The 17,997-nt window shown below is 48.1% G+C and overlaps 1 protein-coding gene across 1 annotated transcript in view; it reads left to right on the top strand.

The window, feature by feature from the left end:
- The window catches only part of LOC120395613 (glioma pathogenesis-related protein 1-like), a 42,920-nt gene that overhangs the window by 11,798 nt on the left and 13,125 nt on the right, over nucleotides 1-17,997 (top strand). Inside the window, exons 3-4 of the mRNA XM_039520191.1 lie at nucleotides 1,314-1,417; nucleotides 8,583-8,668. Coding sequence (XP_039376125.1) covers nucleotides 1,314-1,417; nucleotides 8,583-8,668 — 190 coding nt within the window. The remainder of the gene's footprint in view (nucleotides 1-1,313; nucleotides 1,418-8,582; nucleotides 8,669-17,997) is intronic.

Here is a 17,997-nt window from a genome sequence, read left to right as displayed (position 1 = left end):
TTTTACAGCTTGAAGCCAACAGGACTGCTGAGACCACGCAGCAAGACCCATCCTCACAATGCATGCCAGCATCAAAGTGCACAAACAGGTTTTGTGGGAGGGGAGATTTTTATTGGTGCAGAGCAGATAGTCAGTATGTGTCTAGCTGGCAGGGTGTGTGTGTGTGTCAGTGTGCTGCATACTGTATCGGGGGCAAAGGAGTCTATATAGCCCCTGCTACAGTTACTGACCTGGGCCTGTTCTTGTCTTTGCCTGGGTTAAGTAAAAGGGGTGTCGTATTGTTAAGTGTGGTATTTGTTCCAGTGGTTAACTCTGACCTGCTCAGAGGGAGGGTTGGTGTTTGTACAAAAATGTGTGGTTGGGACCTGGGACCCCTCATCCAATCCTGGCATTCCCCTATACAACAAACCTAGCCACAAGTTCCCTACACTATTACAGGAATGAAATCAGGGATCAGTCCATCACAGCTCAAAGACTGGTCAGGTGACTCAGACTATGAATCACAATTCTTATGACCTAGCATATGTTCAACTACTTGGAGATATGAAAGTGTACTCAACTAGATCTCAGGAAGGTTCCATAGCATTCCCTCACATTGTCATCATAAAAATGTACAAGGATGTTAAGCAAAATTCTATACGTGCATCAGGTAGTTCTTTTTGGCAGCTGAAGCTTCATTTAGGAGAGCGAGAGATGCTGTCGCTTCTATTATACTCTTGAACTGGGATCCAGAACTGATGCTTATTTTGGCAGTTCTGCTGTCTTTGTCACCTAGAACTCCTCAACTTGCATTCCTGGTGGTTGTACTACTTGCTAAACTCCCATAAGTGGGAATGTGCAAAGGCCATTTGAAGAAGAAATGGTTATTTACCAGTAACAAGTTTTTGAAGATGAGCTTGTGTACATTTACACATCTCACCCACTTTCCTGGAGTCTTGGATTAAGAATTCCTAAAATTAGTGGAAGGAATTGAGGAATAGTTGGGACCACTTCCCCCTTTTTACTGTGGGAACCCTAAGGGGAAGGGGAAATAGAGAGTGAGTGACCAACTGACACTGCTGCATAGAAGATTCTGGAAACTTCTGGTACACATTCCTTGATCCAACAAGTGCAAACGTGCAGAAGCTCATCCTGAAGAACTCCAGTAAGTGGTAAGTAATTTTTATTATTCTGTATTGTAATAGGTGGCTGTACAAAGCAAATAAATCAAAGGACTCTCATGAGAACTGAGATGCTCCTGGCTATTAGAACAGTTCACATTGAGCACAGTTTAAGCTTTATTTTGTAAAAGAAAAAAATCTTATTTCTTCTAGGTTGTTTGGGATAATTCTCATAAGGTGGGCTGTGCTGTTGCTTTTTGTCGTATAGCTGCCGGAATAAGAGATGCGGCACATTTTATATGCAACTATGTACCAAGGTAAGTTATTTTTAAAACATTTTAAAATGAAGACAGTATTAATAATATTTATTCCTCTAAAAATAAATTGGAATCCATACACATCAGTAGTTTAGTGTGTGGAATCAGGGAAATGATTCAATACTCAGTTAATTCAGGCATCTAAAGACCCATGAACTCTGATTAATGGTGCCTGGCAGAAGTTGGCTGGCCCAACGACTAGCCTACCTCTGACAGGCTCCACCAGGGAGAATGGGGTAGCTCAGGTTCACCTGGAGGTAGTTAATTAGCCAGGGAAGCATCTAGGCATGATAAAAGGTTAAGGACTTCAAAGGAGGAACTCCTGAGGAGAAAGGCAGTTTCCAGAAAGAGGATCCCTCCAATAGACCGGTGAGAAACTGCCTCAGAAGCAACACAGCAAAGAGGGAGAAGAAGAGTGAGAGGCTTGGGAAGTCTACAGAGGAGGAGATGTAGCTCAAGGAGTGGCCAGGGACTGAAGGATTGGTTGTGGCTGTTCCAAGCAGAGAGCTTGAGCTGGAACCCAATGGTGTGGACTTTGAAGAAGGACTTTGAAGAAGAACGCTCTAAATCCAGAAGATCTAGGGCTATTTAGCCACCACTAGAACCATGGAACTTCCAACTCCCCATTATTTTGAAGGGGGCAGAGACTATGAAGAACTTATACAGACGGCTGGAAGATGAACACCTGAGTGTGATGGCATAAGGAGTATGGTGTCAGCTGGTGTAACTTCCCATCTTGCCACAAAGGGGTGCAAAGGGATAAAGGCCCCGTATAATATCACTTGTCAGTAGTTTTAATTTTGTGAGCTTTGTTAGTAAATCTTACACCTTCTAACAGAGGAGGGAACTTCTGCACTAGGAGAGGCCTTACATTGTAGGCTCTCTCTGTGGAGTAATTTCTAAATGCATGAACCAGATAATTGGTTCAAAGTTAGATGGGTGTTTCAGTGCCTGTAGCAAGATGGAGTGCCCCCCCTCTGAGACTGACAGGGAGGAACCATTCTCTGGTGGGCCGAGCCAGGCTGGCCCCGCGGCCGCAGGGAGTGCAGAGCCCTTTAAATCCCAGCCACGGCAGGGAATCAAAGGGCTCTGCACTGCCCGCAGCTGCGGGGAGCCCAGAGCCCTTTAAATCCCAGCCCGTGGCTGCTGATTGCCCCCTCCATGGACCCCTGCCCTAACTGCCCCCCAGAATCCCAACCGCCAATCTAAATGCCGCTGCTCCTTGTCCCCTGATTGCCCCCTGCCCCTAACTGCCCCTGGGACCCCAGCCCCTATCTAAGCCTCCCTTCTCCTTGTCCCCAACTGCCCCTTCCTGAGAGCCTCACGACCTCACCCCCTACCTGTCCCCTAATGAACCCCTGAGACTCCCATGCCTATCCAACTGCTGCCTGTCCCCTGACTGCCCCCCTGAACCTCCGCCCCATCCAACCCCCCCTGCTCCGTCCCTTGACTGCCCCCCGGAACCCCCTACCCCTTCTCCCACCCCCAGCCCCCTTACCTTGTCACTCAGACCAGCATGTCTGGCTCCATGCAGCTCCAGACATGTTGCTGCCATGCTCCCCGGTGGAGCCCACAGCCCCCCCACCCAGCACCTGCCTTCCAGATTTGAACACCTCAAAATTCAGAGGTGCTCAAGCTCAGTTTGGGCAGCTGTTACTTCATTTCTCCCAAATCAAATATACTGATCTACTGTAACTTGCTGTAGAAAAAGTAGGATAAAATTGAGCAAGAAATGCTTATTAGGACTGGAATTGCTATTTTCAACAGCCATTGCCTTTTTGTTTGTTTAAAAGGAAGACAGTGATATTGCATTGGCAAATTCCCCATAAAAAGAAAGAGTGGAACAAAAGAATAATAAAGGCACCTCAACTTTTCCTCATTTATGGAGGACAGTCTTATAATATGCATCCAGATATCCTCCAATCACACAAGCTGAAAATTGTTCCACTTTACTGCAGCTCTGTAACCATACGGGAACCAATCCTGTCTGTGTTTTGTGCACATCCAAAATTCCTGCTGACCCAGGGCTGGGGTGGCAAGAGGTGTAGTGGGGGGGGGGCACTGGTGGAGGGGAGCCCAGGGCTGGGGCAGCAGCGGGGTGGGGGGAGGGCACTGGTGGGGAGGAAAAGGGGAAGCCCAGCGCTGGGGTGGCAGGGGGTGTGGGTCAGTGGGGGGAGAGCCCAGGACTGGGGCAGCAGGGGGGTACAGGGGGGAGCCCAGGGCTGGGATGGGGGGCAGCCAAATTTTTTTTTGCTTGGGGCAGCAAAAAACCTAGAGCCAGCCCTGCCGGGTTCCCCCAGCCGCCAGAGACCCAGGCCCTTTAATTTGCCCCTGAGGGCTCCCAGCCACCTCTTCACCTGGGAGCCCCCGGTTGATTTAAAATCAAGTATCACCTCCCCATCCCCAACCTTCCTTTTTGGCCCACAGCTGTTTTGGTGGGGCGGCACTGGGGAAGGAGGGTTTGTTTCCGCAGGGCTGGGCGGCCCTGGGGCAGGGTGTTTCTGCGGGGCCCGGAGGTTTCGGCCCTTAGCTGTTTTCTTTGGAGGAATGTGGCCCTCGCCGCTTTACGAGTTGTGCAGGCCTGACCTAACACATTTCCTTGCTATTACTTACGCTTTGTAATCTTAGATGCTTATTTCAGATATGGCTTTAGGAGATGTATTTTTCCTGCCTGGGTCCCTCTCTGTCTCAGAGAACAAAGAGAGCACAAAACAAAAACCTTGCCCCACAGATTTGAAAGTATCTTCTCCCCTTATTGGTCCTTTTGGTCAAGTGCCAACCAGGTTATTTGAGCTTCTTAACCCTTTACAAGTAAAGGATGGATTTTATGCTACCCTTAGCTGTATGTTCATGACAAAGACTAATTGCCTTGCCCTGCCCCAACGGGTCAGGGCCTAAGACTCTTTGCTGACACTTACTCTACTAAACGTGTCTATTGGCTATCAGTTACTAGATGGTGTAGTGAGGTGGAGTGGCCTCCCTCAGAGCAGGGCCATCCTTACCCATACGCAAAGTATGCAGCTGCGTAGGGCACCAGGAAATTTGGGGCACCAAATTTCCTGGTGCCCTGTGCAACTGCGTGCTGCTCCAGCCCCTGCTCCGCTTCTTCCCACCGCCTCTCTGCTCCAGCCCTGCCCCCACCCCACCCCACCCCTCCCACAAAGCCCCTGCCCCTGCTCCTGTTCCGTCCTGCCTCTTCCTGGCCCCACTCCCCTGAGGACAGAAGCAGGGCCGGGCCTGCACTCATCGGCAGCGGGAAGTGCAGTGGCCCAGCCCCAGCCATGCCGCTGGTGAGTGCTGAGGGGTGGTTCCCCCTGTCTCCCAAGCAAGCAGCTCCCATTGGCCTGGAGTGGCGAACCGTGGCCAGTGGGAGCCGCGATCGGTGGAACCTGCAGACGGGGCAGGTAAACAAACAGGCCCAGTCCGCCAGGGGCTTTCCCTCCACAAGCGGTGTCCCAAGTTTGGGAAACACTGATTTAGAGTAATGAGGAATTGTGATTACCCCAAAACAAGCAGTTAAAACCAGGAAATTCAAAGTTAAAATAAATAATCTTAAAATAAATGCAAACATCTTGAGTCACAGAAATGCACAGTTAAGGCACCCAAATAGCCTTAACTCTGTCCTGTAGGAACACCATGCAATAACCATACAATATGATTAATGCATTTTTAGTGTTTGTAGTCCTAGATTAAATTTCACAATTTCTTTTTCTATCAACCCTCCTCCCCTCCCTTGGTATCACTATATGGCAAAGTTAAGGTTGTTTGGGTGCCTTAACTGTGTCGAACCTGAGACAAGGCAACATGTATAAGAACATGCACAATGAAAGTCTCTGTGGGGGAGAGGGACTGTTAAAGCATACTTCACTATAAGGATACAAACTGACATTAATACCGCACTTCCTGTATGGCTTATTAAAATGCTGCTGTATTAAATTATACTAGTGTAAAATTGCCCAGCATTTAAAAAAAATGCTGGGCAATTTCCCTGTTTTCTGTGACCAAAAGTAATCTAACTAAGAGAAACATTTCCATTAAAGAATGCAAAGCTATTGAACTCCTGGGCCTAGCTATAGAACTCTAAGAAGGAAAGGTGTCTGGAAAAGGGGAGAGGACAAGAGGGGAGGCACTTGGACCCTGAGAGATTGGAAGGGTTACAACCGTCAGTGAACATAAAACAAGCAAGTATCTTGGCCCCATAAGATTTCCCAACAGCATAATGCTAGGAGTTGTGTCCTAATAGTTTCCATATCTACATGCAGAGGAGCCACCGCCTTTTTTATTTTTTTTGTAGCATACAGAAAAAAGTACATCTTAAGCCCAGTCTCTGACCAAACAGCAGTAATTCAGGACTCATCAATTATCCATATGTAAAAACCTCTCTGGTGAATTTTAAAAGTGCAAATACTTTAATTTGGCTAAATTCCTCTTTACAGTGTATCTGGGAAGGAAGACACTTTTATGCTGTTTGTTAGCCTGTTTCTTTTGTCCCAGAATATGTAAAGGTATACACCTGGAAAACAAAGATAATATTGTTTCATCTCCAGTTGTGTGGAAATGTCTGGGACTCCAGGTATCCAACCACTGGAGGCAGTGGGAGGAACATCTATAGGCAGCAAGGGGCACAAATATTACAGTTCAGGAGGTTGCTGCATTGTTTTCTCCAGAGAATAATCTAGCCAACATGTCACTAGACTGAAAGAGCTTGAGAAGCATAACTGTGAAATGGCCTACTGGCTGCCAAAGAATATGAAGTAGGGGGCGGGAGTGGGAGAAGGTCCTACTAAATCAGGAATTTGAAGGTATGTTGGACCTGGTTTTTACATAGGGATTCTAAAGCACTTTACAGTACACATTAGATCTTTAAAATAAAATACTAGGAAATTAGCCTGGAATTATTCCATTAATAGGAAGGTGTGTGGATGTGTTTCATTGGTACCCCCAACAAATCATTTTGCAATCAAATTTGAGTTTGTTACCCCTATTCTAGAAGGATGTTGCTTTCAGAGGCTTTATATTTGTGACAAGCTTTCATAATACATTAGATTTTTACCATCTGAGTTTTCCTCTTCATTTCACCACTTCATTTATAGAGGTATCTGCTTTGTATGAAATTACTTCCACTTTGCCTTCCAGAGTGATATTCAGGCATTAATCTTACAGGCAGATGAATTCATCAGATCCAGCATACTTCAGTTAAACAGCCTTCATATGAATCTTTCATCAAGAGTTAGGACGATATCCTAATTTTCAACTCACAGCCTGCACTAATTTGAGAGAAGTCAGTGCTGTTGGTTTGGTCTTTTTTTATTAAGCCCTTTGGTCCCAATTAAGCAAGGCACTTAAAGCATATTCTTATTTTAAGTCCGATTGACTTCAGTAGGATTACTCGCTTCAAGTTAAGCAAGTTCTTAAATGTTTTAGTTAATCAAAGCCTATCTCAGAAATTTAAATCAGTTGTAAAGAGCATGCAAATCTTTTGCTGAAAGTTACTTTGGGAGTGTATTGAGTTTCCTGCCTACAGAAAATTCTCAATTATATCTACCTTCGTTGCAGCCAAGCTCTCCTACCAGATATTCATTTTAAAGAAATTTTTTACACTTATGCAGGGTTTGATTTATAAATCATTAGCTTTTTCTATTTGGAGAGAAAGGTAGCATTTTAATGCAGTTGTCTTTAATAGAGGAAGGAGAAGAGTGAACACAAAGAATGGTTTAAAAAAGTTTGTTTTCCACATGGTTTTACCAGTTGGTAAAATATGCCGAGAAGTTTATATTAATGTATTCAGGACCAGCCTTTTGTGGGCCCAGCATCATATGTATTTGTGGGCCCCCATGGGAGCAATGGAGCATGGTGTGGGGACGTCAATCCCCAGAGTGAGGTACCAGCCAGGGCAGTGGGGCATGGCAGGGGCGGCCCCGCTCTGCCGAGCCCAGTGCAAGGGCACTATTTACAAACCGGCAGTATCCAGATGCACAGCGCCCCGCCTGGCCTTGTGCTGCTAGCATGCCCCTTTCCTCAGGGCCGGGCCCATGCCATGCCACATAGCACCTCCCCTCTCCCCCCCCCGACAACCCATAAGCACCAACTTCGTGCATGCTCTGGGGCTGGAACACCCATAGGAAAAACAATAGTGTGTGCTGAGCACCCACCAGCAGCCCTGGCAATCAGCTCCTCCCCCTTGCCCACAGCATCTCCAGTGTGCCACTGATAAGCTGTTCAGCAGTGGGCAGGAGGTGCTGGGGGGAGGGAGAGGAGCAGGGGCAGAAGGAGACAGAGTGAAGGCAGTGGGGGTACTCAAAAAGATGTGGGATAGGGCAGGAAGAGATGAGGTGGGTATGGGGCCTTGCGGGAAAAAGGGTGGAGTGGGGGGCCGGGCCTGGGGCAGGGCAGGGATGAAGCACACCTTGGGAACTCAGAAAGCACCTCTGCAACAGCCCCTCACCAAATCCCTATGGCCAGAGGGCCCCCCCACTGGACCCACTATGCCCTGCACCTCCCCCCCACAAATGTACAGCACCCTACACACCACCACTCCCACCCAGCACCTCCCTGCCCACACCACCACAACTTCCCAGAACTCCCACTCCCTAGTGCCCCAACACACACATTTTCCCTGCCTCCTCACAGTCCAGCACCACCCCAGGCCACAGAGACCCACTCCTCCATGCCTTGCCTCCTGGCCACACTCACCCACCAGGCACACACACACTTCCCTCAACACAACACACACAACACCAGGGCTCCCTTCATTCAAGTCACTTCCCCACCTGGGCTGTGCTGAGGCATCAGCAGCTACTGCTCTCCCACCCTCTCCTTATGCAGCTCCAGAGGAGCAGCAGTCCAGTGGGGAGTGAGCAGCAATGCCAGCTGCTTTGTGCATCCAGGTGGGTCAGTTTCCCCACGTGGGTGGGGGAGGGGGATGCAGGGATTAGGGGTGAAGGTGGCACAGTGCAGGGGTGGGGGTGGGAGGGTGAGGAGCCCATGGAGAACCAGGAATTGGGGGCACCACACCCATAGGGCCCAGGGGCACCAAAATGCAAGTTCACCCAGGGTGCCATTTTCCCTAAGGCCGGCCCTGAATGTGTTTAATACCTTAAATGTATGATCTTATTAAAATTGTACACTGAAATTCATCTAACAGAATTTTTTTCTGCCTTTGTAGCGGCAATTACCCAAGAAAACCTTATAAAGCAGGATCATCATGTAGTCTGTGCTCAAAAGAGGACACCTGTGTGGACAACCTATGTAGTAAGTAAAAGTGAATTATTAGGCACTAGGAAGAGGCAAACCATATCCACCCTACTGATAAACTGTTCCTTATATTCTTTATGCCATCTCAGCACTGTCTCAGGCCACAATTCAACAAAGCACTTTAGTGAATACTCAAGTCCAATCCTATCCATAAAGCACCTAATCAAGCTTACGGAATTAGCATCTCAGTGGGGATTGCAAACTACCAGACTGGTCATAGCCAGTTATTACTGCCATTGGGACAAGATGCTACCAATCACTGACTTTCTGTTAAAGGCTAATAAGCAATTTAAAATCACTGATCCAAAAAAGTAGAGAGTTTCAGCTAAGCACTCTTTGGGCCGCTTACAGTGTATCTGACATTTACTTGTTCACTAGTATCCAGTCACTTTTGGGAAACAGTTGTGACGGAGATGTAAAAGAGTAAACTATCCCTTCAGACGTGCAGCCTGCACACCCTCTATAGGAGTAGGCCATCCTTCACAGGGCTGTTTCATATAAATTTAACATCCCTGTAGGCAGGGAAAATACCAAAGAAACCCAACACAGTAGCAGTTAACTTCAAAAGTGGGAAACTATATAAAAATATGGAGGCTAGTTAAACAGAAATTAAAAGAAACTGCCACTAGTGTGACCTGCCCACAGGCTGCATGGAAATCTTTTAAAAAGCACCATAATAGAGGCTAAATGTATACCCCAAATAAAAAAAAATAACAAACACACACACCACAATAAGAGGGCCAAAAAAATGCAACCATGACTAAACAAAGTAAAAGAAGCAGTTAAAAGCAAATATTTTAACTTGCCATATAGCTCAAATCTATCAATCTATTTAGCATAACAAAGAGAAGGCTAAAGGGTGACTTGATTACAGTCTATAAGGCTCTACACAGTGAACAAATACTTAGTGATAGTCTCTTCAGTCTAGAAGAGCAAGGTATAACATGACCCATTGGCTGGAAGTCGAAGCTAAATAAATTCAGACTAGAAATAAGGTAAATTTTAAACAGTGAGTAATTAACCATTGGATGGATTCTCCCTCACTGACCATTTTCAAATCAAGAAGGGTGGGTTTTCCTAAAAGATATGCTAGGTTCTCTTCCAGCCTAGGCTACTACAAGCAGCAGCCAAAAGCTGCACTGTCCCAAACCTTGCTGCTGTTTCCCTGGGCAGCTTTCTACTTAGCCTTGATCAGGCTCCTTCTCTAGGTACACCCTTCTCTCAAGACCAGGATCCTAAGGCTTCTATTGTCCCCCCAGGTTTCCTCCTTTACTTCTCTAAGCCTAGAGAGTGACTACAGACCTTTTCTGCTGCAGCCCCCTTCTTAAGCTCCACTTCCTGGTTTTATCACAGCTCAGCCTGACCATTGCCCAGCTGGGCTTCATCAGTTAAAAGCTTATCAGCCCTGACTCTTCCCCAGGTGCAGCCTGTTGCAGGCTTAATTGGCCCTTTCTCTCTACTCAGGCCTGGTGTAGGGTAGGCATCCATCACAATATTAAATAGGGTAGGGAAGAAGAACAGCAGGACCCTGCTGGAAACACACTCGCTCAACGTTGATTCCCCATTCACAATTACATTTTAAGACCTATCACTTAGCCAGTTTTTTATCCATTTAATGTGCATCATGTTAATTTTATATAGTTCTAGGGTTTTTACTCAAAATGTAATGTGGTACCAAGTCAAATGCTATACAGAAGTCTAAGTATATTACATCAAACCATTATTATTATTTAAGTAATTATTATCTTTATCAACCAACTGTGTAATCTCATAAAAAAATAAAGTTAGTTTAACAGAATCTATTTGCCAAAAACCGTGTTCTTTTGTATTAATTACATTACCCTCTTTGAGTTCTTTATTAATGAAGTACCATATCAGCTGCTTCGTTATCTTGCCAGGATCAATGTCAGGCTCACAGGCTTATAATTACCCAGGTCATCCTATTTACTCTTTTTAAAAAATTGGCACAATATTAGCTTTCTTCTAGTCTTCTGGATCTTCCCCAGTGTTCCAAGACTTATTGAAAATAAACATGAATGGTCCAGCACGCTCCTTTATCACTTCTTTTAAAACTCTTGGATGCAAGGTATCTGGACTTGCTGATTTAAAAATCTGACTTTAGTAGGTTCTGCTTAACATTCCCCAAAAATACTAGTGGAATGGAAAGACAGTCTCATCATGTGGTGATAACATTATCTTTTTTCCCTAAATACAGAACAAATATTCATTGAACACTTCTGCTATTTCTTCATTCTTATTGATAATTCTACCACTTCCGCCTAGTAATTGACCAATACTATTGTCAGGATTCTTTTTGTTCCTAATATATTATTGTCCTTAACTTACATTTCATAGAATCATAGGGTTGGAAGGGACCTCAGGAGGTCATCTAGTCCAACCCCCTGCTCAAAGCAGGACCAATCCCCAGACAGATTTTTGCCCCAGATCCCTAAATGGCCCCTTAACTGTGCTCTCCAGAGAGTTCTCTGTACATCCCTCTGGTTCCCTTAACTTTCCACAATTCCTAACTTCTGATTTATATTAATGATTATTAACTTCCCCGTTCTTCTGTTTGTTATATATTTATTGTTTACAGCTGCCTTCACTTCCCCTCTAAGCCAGGGTTGGGTTTTTTTAAACCAGCATAGCCTTCTTCCTCAGTTGTGGCACTGGGGCATCTAGTAAGGTGTTCTTAAATGGTTCCCAAATATCAATCACATTTTTCTGATTAAATTCTTTCTCTGTTGAGGTGGCTCATAATTGTTTTCAGCTTTGTGAAAGTAGATCTTTTAAAGTACCAAGTGTGTATGTATACACATTACTGGTCTGGACTTTATTCTGCATGCACATTGTAAATGTGATCAAATGATGGTCACTTGTACCTAAGCTGCCACTAATTTTTAGTTCTGTAATCAGTCCCTCTTTATCTGTTAGGACAATATCTAATATAGAATTCTCTTGTGTTTTTGTTGCTACATTTTTTGAGTTAGAAAATTGTCATCTATAATGTTTAGAAATTTTAAGGATGCTTTAGTACTGGCAGCATGAGATCTCCAGCATGTCACTCAAATTGAAATTCCCCCTCATCACCCAATATTTTGTTGTTTTTTGCATCCTTACACATTATAAATGGTGCATAAGGAGGTAGTTATCTTGTTCCCTAGTGTGATTTGGTGGTCTGTAGCAGACACCAACTGGTATCTCATCTTGTGCTTTATCTGTTAAGACATTGATCCATGATTCAAAATAATTGTCTTCCAAGCTATCAGTGACTCAAACAGGTAATGCCATTTTTGACAAAGTGCCACTTCTCCCCTTTCGCCATTTGATCCTTCATAAATAGGTTATAACCATTGATTTTTAACATTCCAATTGTTGACTCATTCTACCAGGTTTCAGTAATACCAACTAGATCAAATTTATGCTAACATATTCCAATTCCTCTTGTTTGTCACCCAAGCTCCTAGGATTAGTATATAGGCAGTTAAACAATTTCTTCATGTCCTTTGGTTCCTTGGTTAATTTTGTTCTCAACATCTCTAGTTTGTGCTGAGTTCTCATATCGTCTCTCTTTTTTTCACTCTCCCCTTTTGCTATTAATTTAACCCCCTCCTAACTACTCTAGTCAGCCTATCCCCAAGGAAATTGGTCTCCCTTCTACTGAGGTGGAAGCCATCCAACCTATATAACCCTTTCTGCCCACAGAAGATGGATCAGTGCTCCATAAAACCCAAGCCCTCCATGCTACATCATTTATTTAGACACTGATTCACTTCCAAAATCTTATGCCTTCTGTCTTCCTTTGCTCAGGGGACAGAAAGATCTCAGATTAGCTTTATTTTCAGAATCAGTCACTAATCCTTTGTACCTGAATTAAGTGGCCAGCTTGAGACACATGAACTACAGTTCTTCTTCGAGTGTTTGTTCATGTCAGTGCCAGTCAGGTATGTGCACCCGCACGTGCATAGTAGCCGGATAATTTTTCCATTAGCAGCATCCGTGGGTCAGCCTGGGTGCCCCCTAGAGTCAAACCTTCACGGCACTCGATCAGGGCCGGCTCTAACTTTATTGCCGCCCCAAGCAAAAAAAAACATGCGCCGCCCTGCCGAACCAACCCTCCCACCCCCCGAGCGCTGCCTCGCCAAACCAAAAACAAAACAACAACAAAAACCCAGCGCTGCCCCGCCGAACCAAAAAGAAAATCACACCACCACCCCCCTTGGAGCGCCGCCCCACCAAACCAAAAAGAAAATCAACCCCCCCAGAGCGCCGACCCACCAAACCAAAAAGAAAATCAATGCCCCCCTCTCCCCCGCTGAGTGCTGCTCCGCCGAACCAAAAAAAAACCAAAAACCCCGAGCGCCGCCCCGCCAAACCAAGATTGGCCACCCCTTATAAGGTGCCTCCCCAAGCACGTGCTTGGTCGGCTGGTGCCTGGAGCCAGCCCTGTGCTCAATATAGAGCCCTGCCGATCTGCCACCCCTTCAGTTTCTTCCTACCGCCAGTGACGGTAGCTGGAACTTCCCCTTGCTCATGCTTTGGCAAGTGGCTCAGCAGTTCTTTATTTACGCTATACATAGTTAGTTTCCAGTTTAATTAGTTAGTATAGTATAGTAGTTCTTCTGTAATTTTCAGTTACGCGAGGGTTCCCCCCGTTTCACCCCCATTTGTTACCAGAGCATGCTGCGATCCTTGGGCTTTAAGATTTGACATCTCTGTGCAAAGCGCATGCCCAAAAGTGACCCACACACCTCTTTTTGGTGACCCTCACTCAGGCACAAACAAGACTGCTGTAAGATTTTCCGGGAATTCCAACCAAGAACCCTTAAAGAGAGGGAGCAGTATCTCAAAATTCTCCTCACGGAGGCAGCTCTCCCACTTCTGTCAGACCCAGGTGCTGGGGATCCCGCTCCCAGCATGTCATCTTTGACGCGAAGCACTCCAGCACCATCCTTGAAAGAGCCAGCATTGAAGAAAGACACCGGCAAGGAAGCTCGGCAATGTCATGGAGCCCCTCAGGGGCACTCCAACCTTCGGCACTGGTCCCAATCGCCGGCGCAGAAGAAAAAGAGGTCAGAGAGAGGCAGATCCTCCTCAGTAAGACCTACGGACCAGCCACCACGGGCACCTCAGTTGGGCCATGGCTCCGAAGCTCAGAATGGGGCCATGGTGACTCCTGCCCAGGTGAGGCAGTTGAGTTCGGGCCTGTCTCACTCACCGAACCCATTGGAACACCTGCCACTCCCATCCACCCCAGAGGGTTTTGTGGCAGCACAGGACCTGCTCAGACTCACAGCGCTGTTCTCGCCGCCAAGACAGGAGAGCGTGCCGGCACCGCAGGCTCCATCCCGGCACCCTGGATAGTCTAAGGGAAAGTCAGCAATGATGGCACGTCGATCCCCATCATCTCAGCGCCCCTCCACACCAGCTCCTCCATCAAAGGAGTGCAGTCAGTTCCCCGGTTCTTGACACTCCACGTTGAGAGGAGCTGTGCCACCCTGGTCCTCCTGTTCCAAGTCAGAGTGAGACTCATACCACTCCGACTGTAGTAGGAGCAGAAGATCCACGTCTTGGCACCATAGGATGCCCAATGCAGTGGCCCCCTCATTGGCAAAATCCAGCTCAGTGGCCCTTTTGGACTCTGTGGGCCTTTCATAAGCCCAGGATCAGAGCCATGAGTCCCGCTCAGGAGCAGCATCAGTGGCCTCTGTGACATTCATTCTGCCATGATCAGCAACGGTGCCATTGCCTCGGTCATTAATGCCAACAGCTGTGGTGCCATCCTCGGCATCAGCACCGACCGCAGCGCCAACCTTGACCACACCTTTGGCACCGGAGGTGTCAGCATCCCAACCTTCAGTGCACGATGTGCCTTCAGCATCAATGACAGCACCGGCACCGCCTTCGTTATCAGTGCTAGCTGTGATGGCGCCTACAACAACCCCAGCGCACATGCTACACCAGGTGCCAACACCGGCACTCGTGTGGGGCCCGGTCCCGGTACCAGCCCCCATGCCTCTCACAGCACTGGGACCAGGCCAGCCTATCGCAATCCCCCCAGGGTTCACGAGATCCCTCAGGTGGGGATGGTAGGGAGCAACAACCTCCCCTACTAGCCTCCTCCCACTCCTCACCAGATGAGGCCCTGGCAGGCACTTCAGTGGCCCCAGCTCTGGAAGACTCTAGCGTGTTGCAGCAGCTGCTGCTCCGGGTCGCCCAGGGGTTGGGCATTAAGGCAGAGGAAGTTGTAGACAGTGCAGACCATATGGTCAGCATCCTGGCCCCCTCTGACCCTTGCCATTAATCAAAACAATTATGGACATAAGACTTTGTGGTAGACCCCAGCCTTGCTGCTACCTACTGCAAAGCAAATGAGCGCCGATACTTTGTCCCTCCAAGGGCTACAAACATCTCTATTCCCACCCCCAGCCTTACTTTCTGGTGGTGGATTCACAGAGTTGCTCCCCTTGGACTTCCATGCCGAGTTTTCGGCGTTGGTTGAGGAAGGGAGACTGATCTCAAGGGCATCCCTTCAGGCGGCACGTGATAGGGCAGATGTGGCCACCAGGGTTATGGCCACAGGAGTGTCTATGAGAAGGGGCTCATGGCTCCAGCTTTCTGGCCTCCCCTCCAAAGTACAGCAAACCATTCAGGACCTGCTGTTCGAGGGTGAGATTCTCTTCTCAGAGAAAACTGACGAAAGGCTAAACAGCCTTAAAAACTCCAGAGCCATCCTCAGGTCCCTGGGCCTCTATACACCTTCAGCACAGCAGAGACACTTCCGTCCGCAACTCCTCAGCCGTTTGATCATCAAAACTGCCAAGATGGCTCCAGAAGGAGAAATCAGAGTGGCAAGAGAAGGTCGTGTCAAACCTCTGGCCAGGGCTTGGGACAATCCAAGCCGTGTTTGGTGCGGTCAAAGACGACGCACCAGAGTAAGATCTGGATCCACCCCACCTTACCTTTTTGTCCCGACTATCCCCTTTCTACCGTGCATGGTCCCATATTATTTCAGACTGCTGGGTGCTCCACATGGTAGAGAGGGGATACTCCATCCAATTCTGTGCCCTCTCGCCCTTCCAGCTCCCTTCCCCGTCCGTCTTCAGGGACCCCTCTCACAAGCAGCTCCTTATACAGGAGGTGCACTTGCTCCTATCGCTAGGGGCAGTGAAAGAGGTTCCTCAGTAGCAGAAGGGCAAGGGCTTCTATTCCCAGTATTTCCTAATACCGAAAGCCAAAGGCAGCCTCAGGCCCATCGTGGATCTGCAAGAACTGAACAAGTTTGTGAAGAAACTCACGTTCCGCATGGTCTCTTTGGCCTCCATCATCCCCTCCCTGGATCCAGCAGACTGGTATGCCACCCTAGACTTGGAAGGACACGTATTTTCATATCATAATCACTCAGCCCCACAGCAAGTACCTCAGGTTTGTGGTGAACAATACCCACTACCAATTCACAGTCCTTCTGTTTGGCCTGCCAGCAGCACCTCGAGTCTTCACCAAGTGCATGGCAGTCATTGCCACATTCCTGCGCAGGCACCAGGTTCAGGTGTTTCCATACCTCGACAACTGGCTGATCAAGAGCCTCTCCAGGACCCAAGTGGAACCTCATGTCAAATTCATCAGAGCCATCTTTGACAGCCTGGGTCTCCTTCTAAATGAAGCAAAACAGACTCTGTCCACTGTCCAGAGGATTGAGTTTCTAGGGGCAGTACAGAACTCAACCCAAGACAGGGCATACCTGCCAGAAGCGAGGTTTCAGGCCCTGGCTGACATCATTCGAGGCCTCAGACAGTTTCTCATCGCCACAGCAAGAAACTGCCTGAAGCTTCTGGGACACTTGGCTGCCTGTACCTATGTGGTACAGCACACCAGACTCAGGCTTCGACCTCTTCAGTCGTGGCTCATGTCAGTGTATCATCCAGCCTGGGACAGCATGGACAGGATAGTGACCCTGCCTCGCCCGGTCCTTGACTCCCTCCTGTGGTGGCTCAACTCTCAGGAAGTATGTTTAGGGGTCCCCTTCATCAGTCCACAATCATCTCTTTCGCTAGTGATGGAAACATCAGACTTGGGCTGGGGAGTACATCTAGGAGACCACAGGACTCAAGTTGTCTGGTCTCAGGCGGACCTCTCCACATCAACATCAGAGAGGTGAGAGTGGTGCGCCTAGCATGCCAGACATTCCGGGCATACTTAACGGGACAGTGTGTATCAGTCCTGACAGACAACACAACAGCAATGTTCTGTAGCAACAAACAGGGGTGCACACTCCTCTCCCCTGTGCCAGGAAGCCCTCATGTTGTGGGATTTCTGTGTAGAACATTCAATACACCTGCAAACATCTGGGGTACAGAACGAGCTGGCGGACCACCTCAGCAGGTCATTTCATAGCCATGAGTGGTCCCTTTGCCCGGACGTCACAAACTTAATCTTCCAGAAGTGAGGCCTTCCCCAGATAGATCTATTCGCCATGTGACACAACAGGAAGTGCCAGCAGTTCTGCTCCTTCCAAAATCACAGCCCAAGCTCCAGAGCGGACACATTCCTCCACTGGGTCTCTGTAGCAGGGTGGACCCTGCTCCTGCGAGAAAGGGTTTAAAAAGTGGCCTGGCAGGGCTTGAGAGCAGTGGCTCTCAAGGCTGAGCGGATCAGGGAAGTGGCTGCAGCTGGGGGCCACGCCCCAAACTGAGAAACAGGGCCTTATAAGAAGGCAGGGAAGCCAGAAGCCAAACAGTCTCTCTCTGCCTTCAGAGAGGGATGGGCCTGGCTGCTTAGCTTGAGGCTGAATACCTGAGTGCAGCAGGGCTGGGGAAGGCTGGGGAGCTCCAGCCTAGAAAGCCCCAGGCTGCGGCCTAGCAGTGGGCCAACGGTACTGGGGGTTGCAGAGGGTAGGACAAAGCAGCAGGTCCAAACCCTCCTTGCCAGGGATGAGTTGGTTGAGACTGCAGTCTGCCCCAGAGTGTGGGGCTAGACAATGACTGGCAGTAGCCAAAAACTGAGGCAAGGTAGGGATAGAGGGTGAGGGTTCCCTAAGGAGGGGAGACCCATAGAAAGGGGTTACTGCTAGGGGGCAGCACCCCATGTAGAAGGGCACCGGGTCCAGGGAGGGACACGGGGGGCCTACGAACAGGTGGATCACCAGCCTGCAGAGGGTGCTCCAGCGCTGGACTGAGCTAATTCGCAGAGCAACCAGTAGGAGGCGCCGCAGGGGTGAGTCCGACCCGTTTACAGTCTCCTATATGCATTTCCTTCCATACCGCTCCATACCGCACTCTGCTCCTCAAGATCAGAAGGGAATGAGCTCAGGTCATGTTGATAGCTCC

This window comes from Mauremys reevesii, linkage group 1, assembly GCF_016161935.1.
Source record: "Mauremys reevesii isolate NIE-2019 linkage group 1, ASM1616193v1, whole genome shotgun sequence".
Classification (NCBI taxonomy): Eukaryota; Metazoa; Chordata; order Testudines; family Geoemydidae; genus Mauremys; species Mauremys reevesii.
This window is presented reverse-complemented; position numbering and strand designations above follow the sequence as displayed.